At 70.8% G+C, this 14,212-nt stretch overlaps 2 protein-coding genes across 3 annotated transcripts; both read right to left on the bottom strand.

The window, feature by feature from the left end:
• Positions 1–1,365: 1,365 nt before the first annotated feature.
• Positions 1,366–3,169, bottom strand: ATG101 (autophagy related 101). 2 transcript variants are annotated; one of them, XM_086628595.1, is made up of 3 exons: positions 3,132–3,169; positions 2,200–2,488; positions 1,366–2,064 (listed from the first exon to the last, which is right to left on the bottom strand). In XM_086628595.1, exons 1-3 carry the CDS (start codon positions 3,167–3,169, stop codon positions 1,660–1,662), a joined length of 732 nt encoding a protein of 243 aa, XP_086484721.1. In that variant the 3' UTR covers positions 1,366–1,659. The 2 variants fall into 2 exon arrangements, with proteins under 2 accessions (XP_086484721.1, XP_086484722.1); XM_086628596.1 differs by having other exon boundaries at positions 3,118–3,139.
• A 3,016-nt stretch (positions 3,170–6,185) lies between these two features.
• NR4A1 (nuclear receptor subfamily 4 group A member 1) lies at positions 6,186–8,510 on the bottom strand. The gene is made up of 7 exons (XM_086628525.1): positions 8,001–8,510; positions 7,709–7,966; positions 7,328–7,457; positions 7,071–7,222; positions 6,793–6,995; positions 6,536–6,714; positions 6,186–6,442 (listed from the first exon to the last, which is right to left on the bottom strand). Exons 1-7 carry the CDS (start codon positions 8,508–8,510, stop codon positions 6,186–6,188), a joined length of 1,689 nt encoding a protein of 562 aa, XP_086484651.1.
• Between the last annotated feature and the right edge of the window lie 5,702 nt (positions 8,511–14,212).

Genomic DNA, 14,212 nt, shown 5'->3' with positions numbered 1-14,212 from the left:
GGGCAGGATGGGGCCATGGGCCCTCCCGTGAGCGGAGGGTTTGGGGCAGGATGTGGCCATTGCGTCTGTGCCAGCAGGATCCCAAGGGCTGGGGGGGGCAGGATGCATCCCGAGAGGGGCAGGAAGGGTTTGGGGCAGCACGATGCAGCCCTGGCATCTCCGCTGGGGGGGGGTACAAGGGGTTCAGAGGGGCAGGATGCGACCCCAGACCCCCCCCAGCCTAGGGATTAGCCCTGAAAACAGGGAATAAAAGTTTCCCCTAATCCTCTTGGGGGGGATTACCAGCGCTGCCGCACCCATGGCCGGATCCAGACCCGGCCCCAGGACCGGCCCCCCAGCAGCTCCGCTGGCCCCGTTGCCATTTAATCCATCTGTGCGGCCCCCAGCGCCATCCTGCTCCGTCCCCAAGTGCCATCCGAGACGCTGCGGGCAAAGCCGCCGCTGTCTGTCCATCCGTCCATCCATCCGTCTGTCTGTCCGTCTGCTGGGCTCAGGCGGGTCCCTCCAGCCCCTCGGTGGCCCCCTCGGCCTCGCGGGATGCCCGCCGCTCGCCCTGCGCCGGGGCCGCCGCCAGACTCTCCGCCTGCAGCAGCAGGTTGCAGCCGAGGAAGAAGAGGGCGAAGGCGACGGCGAGGCAGAGCACCAGGACGATGGCGATCTGGGCGGCCTCGGCCACCCGCGCGTTCCCCTGGGCGCTGGCTCGCACCAGCGTGGCGTTCATCTCCTCCTCCTCTTCTTCCTCCCGGGAGCAGAGTGCGGGCGCGCAGCAGACGGGGAGGGTTTAAGTGATGTCAGGGACCGTCTCAGCCGCCCCCGCGGCCCCCCTCGCCCTGCTGAGGAGCTGGTGCCTGGGTGATGACCCCCCCCCGGGGCAGGGGAAGGGGCTTTGCTCCCCACTTCGGTGCTGGGGGGGCATGCAGAGTCCTGCACGAAGGGGCATTGCCCCATCCCCTCCCCTGGGGGGCAAACTGGGGCAGCCCCACTCGGGGTATTGCTCCTGGGGGGGGTGGGTGGCACTGACCCTGACCTGGGGGCATCCCCCCACCCTGATCTCTCCCTCTCCCTACTGCAGCCAGTGAGCCCCACGGCACGAGGGGTCCCCCAGCCCACCCTCGGCACCTGCCTCCCCCCATCCCGCAGCCACCAGCCCCAGCAGCAGCCGGGAGGTGACCAGACTCCACGGGAAAGGAGAAATATTTTATTTTTGCCCTGGCGGAGGGCGGTGAGCTCGTCTCCAGGCCCCGAAGCGGCTCAGTCCCGGGGACTGGGATGCCACTGGGGGACGCACGCGGTGACGAGGGCCAGGGCCAGCACCAGCTGTGCCGTGCAAACCAGAGAGCAGCCGCCGGCAGGGCCGGACGGGGTTCAGCCACCATCTCCCCTCCGTGACGGTCCCCAGTGCCGAGCCGATGCCGCGCGTACCCACCAGCAGCTCCCACCCCTCGGCCAACCTGGGAGCTGCCGAGCCGGTTCTTCGAGGCGGGTGAGTGCCCCGCGGTGCAAAACAAACCAGCAGCAGCCCCTAATTAAGGGCCAGGTCGAGTCCAGCTCCTTGCAGAGGCTTTTTGGAGGTGGAGAGGAGGGATCCGAGCAGAGATGTTGTCCCAAAGCACCAGGGGCACAGGGAGCGGGGTGAACCCACCTTGGCAGCCCCCAGCCCTACAGAGCCAGCGTGTCCTTGATGAGCCGGCGCATGGTGGTGGTGACCGAGGTGCCCAGGGAGTCCGTGATCTGGTAGGAGATCTTGTACAGGTAGGGCTGCACGTCCTTCAGGCTGGTGTCGAAGACGTTGTCCACCTCCGACTGGGTGGGCATCTTGGGCAGGTACTCGTGGCGGTTCATCACCTCCACGATGTTGATGATCTTCTCGCAGAGCTTCTCGCCCACCTTCTCGCGGCAGATCTGCCGCTCCTGCTCGTTAGCCAGGTTCACCACGTTCACCTTGATGGTCCACAGCTCCCAGGGGATGCACTCATCCGAGAAGGGCCAGCGCGACTTCTTCTTCTGGTAGAACTCCAGGGAGATCTGCCCCATCCCGTCGCTGCCCGAGCTGCGCAACGCATCCTGCCAAGAGAGCGCGTGGCACAGCTCAGGGGGTGCCAGGGACTGACCTCCCCCTCGCAGGCGAGGACACGGCACAGCTGGCGGGTTTTTGAGCTCCTACTTCCATCCCTGCCGGGTCCTGGGGGGGTTCCTTACCTTGAACTCTCCGACCGCCTTGCGGAGCGCCCGGTCCAGCTCCTCGGAGGAGACGCGGACGTAGGCGAAGTCGATGAAGTCGCAGTCCACGTCCTGCGTGCCCACGGTGCCGATGGAGTAGGTGCCCTCCTTCTTGTAGTGGAACTTGCCGGTGCTGCGGTGCAACAGGACGGTGTGGAGCACCGCCAGCATGGCCTCCTCCACCTGCCGCCCCTCCACCGACACCTCCAGCACCTCCGCGCGGCAGTTCATGGCGGGGGCGGCTCCGGGGGGGGCACAACAGAGGGTCCTGCGGGGAAAGAAGGGTGTTGGCGGGGGGGCTGTGCCCCTGCTTCGGCAACAGAACCCGGTAACAGCCCCTCTACCCACCCGCTGGGGATGTGGGTGTCCCGGTGTGCGCCCCCCCACCCCACAGGGACCCAGGGGTCCCAGTACGGCCCCTCCACCCCGCAGGGACCCAGCGGTCCCGGTACGGCCCCCCCACCCCGCAGGGACCCAGCGGTCCCGGTATGACACCCCCACCCTACAGGGACTCAGCGGTCCCGGTACGGTCCCCCCCACCCCGCAGGGGCCCAAGGGTCCCGGTACGGCCCCCCCCACCCCACAGGGATCCAGGGGTCCCGGTACATCCCCCCCCACCCCACAGGGATCCAGGGGTCCCGGTACAGCCCCCCCTCTACCCCGCAGGGACCCAGGGGTCCCGGTACGGCCCCCCCAGTCTCCCAGTGGTCCCAGTACGGCCCCCCCAGTCACCCAGAGGGACCCAAGGGTCCCGATCGGCCCCCTCCCCCGCTGCCAGAGAGCCCCGCGCCCGCCTCAGCCTCGAGGGCCCCGGTCTCCCTCCGCCCCCCGCCGCTCTCACCCCGCCCCGGGCCCCGGGCCCCGGGCCCCCCCCGCCGCCGGCGGCCCCGCACTCACCGCCCGGGCCCGACCATCTGACCGCGGGGAGCAGGGAAGTGGTGCAGCCCATCTGCGTAGGGGGTGTCCGGTCACGCCACCTGCCGAAACGGCGGCTCTTCCCGCCGCAGCAGCCGCGTTTTCTCAATCCACACCTCTGCCCGCTAACTCTGCGCCCATCGATGCCGCTCCCCACCGCCGTGCTGCCCCCGGGGGCGGAATCCCCGCCCGCCTTCCCCTCCTTGTCCCTCCCCCCGCACCGCCACGCGCTTGGTTCGTTCCGGGACCACAGAGCTGCGCTCCGCGGCGCAGAGCGGCTCAGTCCCTCGGGGCGCGCCGGGCGCACAGCGCCCCCTGCGCCGGAGGCTCCGCGGCGGGGCTGCGGCGGGGCGAGGGTCCCGGCACCCGCGGGGCGTCACGGCCCGGGGCGGGGGGACACGGCCGGGGGGGGGCACGGAGGGAACACGAGGGTGCACATGGGGACAGGGACACGGGGACACGGGGGACATGGATACAGGGACAGGGGGACACGGGGGACATGGATACACGGACAGGGGGACAGCGGGACGCAGGGATGGGGGGACAGGGGGACACGGGGGACATGGATATAGGGACAAGGGGACATGGGGACGCGAGGGACATGGATACAGGGACAGGGGGGACACGGGGGACATGGATACACGGACGGGGACAGCGGGACACAGGGATGGGGGGACACGGGGACAGGGGGACACGGGGGACATGGATATAGGGACAAGGGGGACACAGAGACACGGGGGACAGGGGGACATAGGGGATACTGGAGAAAGGGACATGGGGGACACGGGGACATGGGGACACGGGGATATGGGAACACAGGGCACGAGGGATGCTGGAGAAAGGGACATCGGGGACATGGGGACATACGGACACGTGGGACAGGGGGACACAGGGATATGAGGACACGGGGCACAAGGACACAGAGAATGCTGGAGAAAGGGGGACATGGGGACAGGGGACACAGGGAGAGGGGGATGGATGGACATGGAGGGCACAGGGACATGGGGATTTGAGGCACCGGCCTGATGCCATGCCAGTGTCCCCTGGCCGGTCTCGGCATTGGGCCACGCACGCCACCGTGGGTGTGAATAGCAGGAGGGCTGTGGCCGTGGCATGTCACCGGGCAGAGGGCCGGGCACACACTGTGACACAGGTGTCTGTGCCATGCAGCCGCGGGGCAACCGCTGTGGCCGGAGCCGGCCACGGCGCTATTTTTACCTGGCCCTGCTGGCACCATCGTCCCCGTTCCCCCTATAGCAGCCTCTGCCAAGGGGCTGGGGACAAGGACAGGGCTGGGGACAAGGTGGGCAGAAGCCAGTCCTGAGCCATGGGGAGGGGACAGGGACCCACCACCCCTCTCTGACTCAACTGGTGGCCTCAGGGTGGCTGGGGCTGCCCTCCCTGGTGGCTTCGGGGTGTGGGTTGGCATCATGATGGACATTGGGACAGGCAGCTGCTGAGCTGTGGCATGGCACAGCACGGCCATTCCTCCTCCATGGCACGGCACAGCATGGCATGGCACGGCCATTCCTACCCCATAGCACAGCCGTTCCTGCCCTACGGGTATGGCACAGCATGGCATGGCATGGCACGGCCATTCCTACCCCATAGCACAGCTGTTCCTGCCCTACGGGTATGGCACAGCATGGCATGGCATGGCATGGCCATTCTTACCCCATAGCACAGCCGTTCCTGCCCTACGGGTATGGCACAGCATGGCATGGCATCCATGGCATGGATGGTCATTCCTGCCCTATGCCATGGCACAGGACAGCCATTCTTGCCCCATGGCAATGGCACGGCACGGTCATTCCTACCCCGTGGCACAACCATTCCCACCCCAAGGCACGGCCATTCCTGCCCCATGGCATGGCATAGTTGACCCCCCCCGAGCCGGAGCAGGGCCACGCCGCACAGTGCTGTGCGGTGCCAGTAGCCCACCCCGTGCCCCCCCTGTCCCCGTTGCACGAGGCTCTCCCGGTCCCCTGCAGACCGACCTCCCGGCCGCGGCCCCGCTGTGCGTCAGCGCCCTCCCCACGGCGGGGGCGGGCGGTGGGGGGGGGGGGACACAGAGGGGCCCTTGTTGTGCGACGCCGCGGGGCCCCCCCAGCCTCAATGTGGCCCTTGTTCGGCACCGTCCCTCGGTGTCCCCGGTAATATTTGCTCCGGGGCCCGGCTGTCCCCGGCAGCAGGGAGGGGACGAGCACCCCTCATCCCACCGGGACCCCCCCACCCTGTCCCCAACCCCCCAGAGCCCCTGGCTGAGCCCAAACACCATCACCCCCCCACCCCGTGCCAGGGTTGGCACTGCCAACGGCCGCGGGCGCAGGGACACGGGGAGGGGGGGGTCCCGGTCACGCTTCCCGGTTATTTTGGGGAGGATAAATCAAGCGGGCGACAGGTGCGGGGCCGCGGCAGCCGCCGCCGCGGGGGTGAGTGACGGTTCAAGGGCAGCGGCGTGGGCAACGTGCGGCTCGGGCACCTCGGCTGTGCCCGGGCGCGGGGGCTCAGCCAGCCTCCCCCCCCCCCCTCCCAAATCACTGTGTATTAAATTAAAAGATGATTATTACCGGGGAGGGGGGGGGGCGGCGCATGGGAGAAACGGCCCCTTTGGGCGGCTGGCGAGGAACGTACAAGTTTATATACAGAAATCGGCCAAAAGAGAGGAAAAAAACAAAAAAAAAAAAAGAAAAGAAAAAAAAAATATATAAAGGGGAGGGGGGGGGGACGAGGCTGCTGGGGGGGGCCGGACCCCCCTCGCCGCCCCCGCGCTCCCCGCTCTGTACACGATCCGGCCGCTCGCTATTTACAACGGGGACGTTTTACAGGGGAGAAGGGGAGCGCCGCGCTGGCGATGTCCCCCCCGGGGGGGAATAGGCACCGGGGCTGCCACGCATCTGCGCCCCGGTGCCATGAAGGCACATGGAGGGGGACACGGGCATCCCCACGGGGACCCAGGGGGTGATCCAGGCATCCCAGGGGGTGACCCAGGGGTCCCCGGGCAGGGGGTGCTGGGGCATGGGCACACAGCAGCCCCCCCCGCCGGGCGCTCAGAAGGGCAGCGTGTCCATGAAGATCTTGTCGACGATGGGCGGCGGTGGCACCAGGTCCTCCAGCTTCAGGTAGAAGATGCGCTGGAGGCCCTGGGTGCAGAGGCTGCGCAGCTCGGGCAGCTTGCCCAGCAGTTTGGAGAGGCAGCCGGGGCGGCCGGCGTCGGCCCCCGCCGCTGCCACGTGGTCCTTCAGGCAGCCCACGATGCGGTTCTGCAGCTCCTCCACCCGCTTCGGTTCCTTCAGCCCGTGGCGGTCTTGGGAAAGGGAAAGGGACACAGAGGCATGAGGCCACGGTGATGGACGCAGGGCGGGGAAAGGGAGGGCGGCGCAGGCGGCGAGGGGCTCACCAGTGATGATGACGAGGGCGGCGAGGCAGGAGAAGGAGGGGACGTCGACGTTCATGCGGTGCAGGCTGTGGGAGAACTCGAGGATGGCGTCGATCCACTCGCCGAAGCCGCGCACGCACTGCAGGCGGTGCAGCACCACGCCGTTGCAGAAGATGAGTTTCCCTTCCTCCGGCTTGGAGCTGAGGGCACAACCAGGGGTCATCCCGCCAGCACAGCCCCAGCTATCCCCTGCCGCGCCGTGCCGCGCCGGGGCTCACCGGTACGCCAGGCGGAGGATGAAGAGCTCGAGGAAGGCCGACTCCAGCAGCAGGTCCTGGTCCTCTTTGGGCAGCTCGGCGAATCCCTGGATCTTCTCAGCCCACTTGCGGATGACGTCCATGGAGCCGGTGAGGAGGTCGTAGAACTGCTGCACGTCCACCGAGTCCTCCTTCTCGAACTGGCACGGCACCGACTCCTGGAACTGCCGCGGGGCACCGGGGTCAGGATCCGGCCCCGGCACGGCCGCGGGGAGGGCGCGGGCTGGGACCAGCTCTACCTTGGAGTAGTCAAGCTTGGTGGCGCTGGGGACGGAGTCGATGTGTGCCCGCACCAGGGAGGTGATGAGGCTGACGGGCGACGCGTCCGGCGGCTGCTTGGGCTTGGATGGCAGCCGGCCCCGCCGCCCCTTCAGGCTGTCGGTCCGGACCACTGCGGCGAGGGACGTGCAATGAGCACATCCATCCTCAGCGCCACCAGGCTGGCTGAAGTGACCCCCCCATCCCAGCCCCAGCCCCCAGGACGGGACCCCAGTACCTTCTTTGACCATGCCGACGGCCAGGCACTTCTGGAAGCGGCAGAACTGGCAGCGGTTCCGCCGCCGCTTGTCCACGGGGCAGTCCTTGTTGGCCAGGCAGATGTACTTGGCGTTCTTCTGCACCGTGCGCTGCGGGCGGGGAAGGAGCGGCCCGAGCTCAGCCCGGGGCGCTGAGCCACCGAACAAAAGCCCTTCTGTCCTCCCCTGCCTCCCGCTCCAGCCCGGCATCCGGCTCCGCGTCCGCGGGGAGGGCTCCCGGGGCCGCGCTCCCTGCCCTGCCCCTCCCCGGGGCGACCCGCAGCATCCTCCTGCTGCCGCAAAGCATTGTGGGAATATCCCGGCGGCGGGTTGAGGGGACGGGGCGGGGGGGTCCCCCTTACCTTGAAGAAGCCCTTGCAGCCCTCGCAGGTGCGCACGCCGTAGTGCTGGCAGGACGCGTTGTCCCCGCAGACGGCGCAGCGGCCCTCGCCCGTGCCGGGGCTGCGCGCCTTGGCGGGGGCCAGCGCCGGCCCCTCCAGCAGCGGCGAGGAGGGGGCCAGGGGCAGCCCGGCAAAGCCCCCCGGGGAGCCCTGGGCTAGGGCGAAGGCGTCCGTGTCCAGCAGCCGCGGGTCCAGGCGGGGCGAGGGGCCCGGTTGTCCCTTCAGGGTCCCGGGGACCCGCCGGGGCTGGTGCCGGGGGGCCGAAGGCGAAGAAGGGGGGCTGCGCCCCACCGCCCTTGGCTGGCTCAGCCCAGGGCCGCCCGCCCTCGTAGTTCGGTGGGGGCGAGTACGTGCCGAAGGAGCCCTCCCAGCCTGGCGCTTGGGGCGGCTGGAAGCCCGGCGTGGCGGGCGAGGGGACGGAGCAGGGGCTGCCGTAACAGTCCGAACCGCTGGAGGAGAGGGTCTCGTCCGGTTGCCCGCCGAAGGCGCCGGGGTAGCAGCCGTACACCTGGAAGTCCTCCAGCTTGAAGGCGGTGGTGGCGGTGGGCTGGCCACCGGCCGGCAGCTGGTAGAGGAAGGCGTCGAACTCGCCGGCGTAGCCCTCCATGAAGGTGCTGAAGCTGGGCAGGGCGGGGGCGGCCGCCAGGTCCGCTCCGGCCACCTCCATGGCGAAGCGGCCGCCCTCGGGGCTCAGCAGCTCGGCCGGGCAGCGCTCGCAGGGGCCGGCACCCACCGTGCCGTACTGCGCCTGGATGCAGGGCATCTCTGCGGGGAGAGCGGGGCGTCAGCGGGGACCACGCCGCCGCCCCTCCGTCCCGGGTGGAGGATGGAGACGGGGCGAGAACTACGGGGGCTTCCCCGGGTTCCCCCTCGTGCCGGAGCCGGACCACCGGAGCCGTTGGCAGCCCGGTGGCGGCCGCCGCCGTCCCCGGGAAAGGTCACGCCGCAACCAATGGGCGCAAAGGACATTCCCCAAAACGCTGGCTTAGCAAAGCCGCCGAAAGGGAAGGAGGGAGGAATGTGGCCGGCGGATTCCCGAGCCCCGGGGCTGGCTGGGGGAAGCCGGAGCTCGGGCTGAACCGGAGCTCGAGGGTCCGACTCCCACCACCGCCCATTCGGAGCCTTTTGGGAAAGCAAACCCAGCCGGACCCACTGGGTGCAGGGGGCAAGGAGCCCACCCCAGCCTGTCGCTGCAGCCCCCCGTCCCCGTGGCACAGCTCCGGCCCCACGTTAAGACGTAACAGGAGTCCCGGGGCAGCTGAAAGTCAAGCCAGGAGTGACCCCGGTGGCAAGACGATAATGTAATTCATCTCACAGACCTTTAAAGGTCACGCCGCGCCTGGCACCCGGCTGCCACGGCCCCGCCACGGCACCGCTGCCAGCTCACCCGCCAGCCCCCGGCTTCCCCCAGCCAAGTCCGGGCACTTTTCACCGGTGCCCAGAAAATCGATACCTGCCCGGGGAGCCGCGTTTAAAAATACCCAGCGTGGGTCCAGCCCTGGCACCCACGGGGTGGCACTGGCCCCCGGCCTGCTCCCGGTGCCCTGGTGGGGTTTGTGCCCATTCACCAGGGACCAGGGCTGTGCCAGGCTCAGGCGGTGGGTTCAGAGGTGGTGGTGACCCCCCCCCCAGCTGCCTCCTGTCCCCGCACGCAGCTGAGGGACATGAGGCCACGTTGGGGACATGGCAGTGGGGGACACCGGCTCTGCCAGCGGCATCTTTCCTCGCCGACATGCAAATCCTGGCTCCAAACCGCCGGCTGGGCTATGCAAAGCCTCAACCCTTCCCACAGTCCCGGCACGGTGTTTGCCTGGCAGCAGCGGGCAGCGCCCGGCATGGATACCGCTTCCTTATTCAAATCGCTCCCGCGGCGGTGGTGTTTGGGTTTCCCCCTTGCCATGAACCCCCCCCAGACAACTGGGCACCGATTCCCTTCGGCAGCCCCCACGCTGCCCACGGTCTGGGCAGAAATTGCAGATTCCTGGTTCGGGAGCGCAGGCAGCTGCCCATGCCCAGGCCCGGAGGTCGCTGCCCTGCGCGGGCTGGTGGCAGCCGCTGGCACCGGGCCCTGGGCCGCGGGCGGGTGAGAGCAGCCGGTAGTGCCGGGGAGGGGGGACTGTAACGCTGCCCACCGCCCTGCCTGCACCTGCTGCCTCGCCCTGCCAAAACGCTGCCAGGCCCGAGCGGGCAGCGGGGGGCTTGTCTGCACGGTGCTGCCTGCACGGCAATGCCCCCAGTGCTGCCCGCGCTGCCGTGCCCCCGGTGCTGCCCGCACACTCTTGCCTGCACGGCAATGCCCCCGGTGCTGCCCGCACCGGCTCCGTGGCCACTCTGCTCGGGACGCCCGGGGCGATGCCCGGTTTGGGGGTGGCTCTGCCTCCCCCCGGACCCGGCGGGCGGTCCTGGGACCGCCAGCACGGTCCGGGGCAGCCCCGATAAACGGCTCCCGGTGCTACACGGCTCCTCCCGCAGCCTGGTGTCCGGGATCCCCAGGACCGGGACCCCTCGCTCTGCCGGTCCCTCCCGCTACCGGGTATCCCGGAGGGAGAGCCCGGCGCGGCACACACCTCCCGGTCCCTTCCACCGGGACCCTAGACTTTCCTCGGTGGCACTTCGGACACGCGAATCACGGCGAGCCCCGGTGCCACCGAGACACCCGACCCCATGCACCTTGCGGGACGCCCGCCGCCGCTCGCCTCCGGTACCACCGGGACACCCGAACCGACGCCTCCCGGTGTCGCCAGGACGCCCGATCCGGTTCTTCCCGGTGCCACCGAGACACTCGAACTGGCTCTTCCCCGGTGCCACCGGGCCACCTGAACCGCCTTCCCTCCCGGTGCCACCGGGACACCTGAACCACCTTCCCTCCCGGTGCCATCGGGCCACCCGAACCGGCTTCCCCCCCGGTGCCACCGGGACACCCGAACCGGCTTCCCTCCCGGTGCCATCGGGCCACCCGAACCGGCTTCCCCCTCGGTGCCACCGGGCCACCCGAACCGGCTTCCCCCCCGGTGCCACTCATCCCCGGGGCACTCAAACCGACTCCTCCCGGTGTCACCGGGCCACCCCACCCGGCTCGCCCCGATGCCACCCGGGACGCTCGACCCCATGCACACCCCGCTGCGCTCAACCCCCGTCCCCGGTACCCCCGGGACGTCCCCTGTACCCCCGGGACATCCCTCCCCCGCTGCCCCCCGCAGCCCGGTGCCGCCCGTACCCGGGTGCCGGCGCGGCGGCGCTCCGGTTCCCGCTGCGCTGCCGCCGCCGCTGCGCGCGCTCCGCCGGGCTCCGGCCCCGCCACTACTTTTCTCTTAAGCGCTCGGTGACGCGCGGGGCGGCGCGCGGGCCCGTGACGCACGGCGGCGCCGTAGAAGGCGCGGGGGGGGGGCGGTTCCGGCGGGGGCGCGGCCGTGACGCACGCGGGGTTCCATTGACGCAACCGCGGCGCCCGCGCTAAAAATACCCGCGCGGCCCCGGCTAAAAATAGCCCGGGTGCCCCCCCCCCCCCCCCCCCCTCCTCCGGGGCTCCCGGGGCCGCCGGTGGAGCGGGGCGGGGGGGGGGAAGGACAGGGGGGAGGCCCCGATGCCGGGACGAGCAGGGGGGGCCGGTATCCCCGGTGCCCCCATCGTCGGTGCCCCTTCGGTGCCCTCTCGGTGCCGGTATCCCCGGTGTCCCCTCGGTGCCGGCATCTCCCGGTGCCACGATTCCCGGTGCCCCCTTGGTGCCGGTATCTCCGGTGCTGTTATCCTCGGTGCCCCCTCTGTGCCCCCACGCCTGGTGCCCCCTCGATGGTGCCCCCATCCCCGATACCCCCTCGGTGCCAGTATCCGCGGTGCCGGTATGCCCGGTGTCCCCTCGCTGCTGGTACCTCGGGGCTGGCATCCCCCGGTGTCCCCATCCCCGGTGCCCCTTCGGTGCCCCCATCCCTGGTGCCCCCTCGGTGGTGCCCCCATTCCCGGTACCCCCTCGGTGCCGGTATCCCCGCTGCTCTCCCTTATCCACCGTGCCTCTATGCCCAGTGCCCAACTGAGCCGGTATCTTCGGCGCTCAGCATCCCCGGTGCCACTGTCCACGGTGCTCTCCCGGTGCCCCCGGTATCCTCCCGGTGCCTCCGGTCTCTTCCTGCTCGGTGCCCGGGGTGGCTGATCCCGGGAGAGGGGGACGTGGGGTCCCGTCGCCGCCCGGTCCCGGCGGGGAGACCCTGGCCGGGGCGATGGAAAGAGCGGCGGCTGCTGGCGGGCGCCCAGCGCCGGGAACAGCGCCCGCGGGCTGGAAAGATGAGCTCAGCCCGTGCGGGGCCGGGCCGGGCGGCGGGAGGGCGAGGGGTGGGCGGAGAGGGGCCCGGTATCCCCCCGCGGTACCCTCCGGTACCACCCCGGTACCCTCCGGTATCCTCTCCCGGAGGCGAACCGGGGGTCTTAGAGGACACGGCCCGTCGTGCACTGTCGTCGTCCCCGGATTGGCAGCCCCGTTAGTGCCACCCCCGTTAGTGCCACCCCAGCAATGCCCCCCGCAGCGGCAGAGCCCCCCGGGCCCGGCCCCGCCGGGGCAGCGGAACGGCTCTCGGGCCGGTGCCGCCGCGCCCCGGGAATCGCAGCCGGCGTCGAGCACCGGCCCATCACCGGGGCGTCGGGGCGACACGGCGGAGACCGGGTCGGGGGAGGAGCTGCCTGGACCGCCGGTGCCGGGATCCTGCCCGGCTTCACGGGACCCGGCCCCCCGAGGAGGGAAGCCCGGCACCGGAGGGGACCGGGGAGCGCGGCACCGGGAGCCCGGGGGGGGCACGGGGGTACCGGAGGTGGCGGCCCGGGGCCGGGCGCCGTCGCCGCCTCCTCCCGCCGCCCGTTACCTCGCTCCGGCCCCTCGCGCCGCCCGCCCCAGGCGGTGGCCCCGTGACGTCACATCTAGCCGCTGACGTCCCCGGATCCCGCGGCATCACCGGGGCCGCCCCCACGGGGATCCCCCGGGCGCGGCCGGGACCTGTCGGGGTCCCCGCACCCCGCGAGCGGCGCCGCCGGTACCGGGGCTCGGTCCGGGGCTGCAGCCGGTGCAAACCGGGGGGCACAGCCGGTGCCAGCCTGGGGGTACGGCCAGGAGCCCCCCGGGGCAGGGTCAGCCCAGGGGTCCCGGAGCCGATGGGGGTCCCAAAGCCACCGGTGTCACCGAGCGCGGCCGGCCGCAGCCCCTCGCACCCATCACTCGGTGCCTGAGCCGGTGGCGGCGTTGCCGGCGGCAGGAGGGTGACGCTGGCAGCCCCCGCACCGGGATTAACTGTACCCCGGGAGAGGCCGCGGGGCACGGCCGGCTCCGGGGGAGGAAACCCAAGCCCGGTCACCCCGGCAAGGCCACGGGTGTGCGCGGGGGGAGCCCCGGCTCACGCCGGCTCTGGGGTGCTGGCTCCACCTCAACACCCCGGTGAGGCCATGGCGACATGGTGGCCACCAGCCAACCCTTCCCGCTGCCCTCGGGGCCTGCGTGGCTGTGGCTGGGTGGGTGTTGGGGGACCAGAGGGTGCCCACGGGCCGGGTGGGTGTCAGGGCACTGGAAGGTGCCCACGGGCCGGGTGGTGCTTGCAGGGTGCCCATGGCCGGTGCCGGCTCCCTGCTCCGAGCCTATATTTGTCGGTAATGACAGGCTGCTCCGGGGCGTTCCCGGGCCGTACCCCGCAGCCTGGGCTCAGCCAGTGCCACGCGTGACTCCGGTGTCCAGCCGACGCCTGCCCAGCGCTGGGCATACGCGGCATCAGGTCAGGGCTAAAAAAAGCTCGGCGTGGGGTGGCAGCTGCCGCGGGGGGGGGGTCCCGTGACGGGGACGGGGTGCCCCGACCCTGGCAGCGCGCGGGCGGCTGCCGCGAGCCCCGTGAGCCAGACCATAAATGTCCAAGCACGGAGCCGTCCTGGAACGGGGACAAGGCAGGAGGGCGGCGGGGAGCCGGCCGGGCCCCACACGCACCCCTGCCCCACGCACACGGGTGGGCACGCGGCACATGCGTGCATGCCGCACTGCAGCACCGTGCAGCCCCCCCGTGCCTCCGCGGTTCTCATCCCCGAAATCTCCTGCAGATCCCCCTGGGGGCCCCGGGGGGGCTGAGCCATGGCCGGGCACCCTGGGGCCCGGCGGTGGGTACAGGAGCTCGGATCCGGGGCTCCCCAAACACACAGTGGCCCAGTCAGGGATGGGTACAAGCCAGAGGGGAAACTGAGGCACAGAGCACAGCTCCCCGCTCCCCTGCGGCAGAGGGCTGGGGGCTGTCAGTGCTTGCACAGACTGTCCACACAATGCCACCCCCGTGCAAGGGAACCCTCGTGCAAGGGAATCCTTGTGCAAGGGAATCCTTGTGCAAGGCCACCCCCGTGCACCCGTGGGTGCTCGCTGCAGCAGCAAAAGGGGTTCTGTGCACCCCAAGGCCTCTGGGTGCTGCTTCGGTGGGACCTGGGGGGCAACGGGGTGGGGAGGTGGGGGGT

This window comes from Tauraco erythrolophus, chromosome 31, assembly GCF_009769465.1.
Source record: "Tauraco erythrolophus isolate bTauEry1 chromosome 31, bTauEry1.pri, whole genome shotgun sequence".
NCBI classification, from domain to species: domain Eukaryota; kingdom Metazoa; phylum Chordata; class Aves; order Musophagiformes; family Musophagidae; genus Tauraco; species Tauraco erythrolophus.
This window is presented reverse-complemented; position numbering and strand designations above follow the sequence as displayed.

What these genes read in the sequence shown, in the direction of transcription:
- NR4A1 (XM_086628525.1), bottom strand. Translation starts at nt 8,510, where the DNA reads ATGCCCTGCATCCAGGCGCAGTACGGCACGGTGGGTGCCGGCCCCTGC. An exon ending in CGTCGGCATGGTCAAAGAAG is followed by an intron (nt 7,223 to 7,327) that starts GTACTGGGGTCC and finishes CCCTCGCCGCAG; the next exon opens with TGGTCCGGACCGACAGCCTG. An exon ending in CGCCCTCGTCATCATCACTG is followed by an intron (nt 6,443 to 6,535) that starts GTGAGCCCCTCG and finishes CCCTTTCCCAAG; the next exon opens with ACCGCCACGGGCTGAAGGAA.
- ATG101 (XM_086628595.1), bottom strand. Translation starts at nt 3,169, where the DNA reads ATGGGCTGCACCACTTCCCTGCTCCCCGCGGTCAGATG. An exon ending in CTGCTCCCCGCGGTCAGATG is followed by an intron (nt 2,489 to 3,131) that starts GTCGGGCCCGGG and finishes CTTTCCCCGCAG; the next exon opens with GACCCTCTGTTGTGCCCCCC. An exon ending in AGGCGGTCGGAGAGTTCAAG is followed by an intron (nt 2,065 to 2,199) that starts GTAAGGAACCCC and finishes CTCTCTTGGCAG; the next exon opens with GATGCGTTGCGCAGCTCGGG.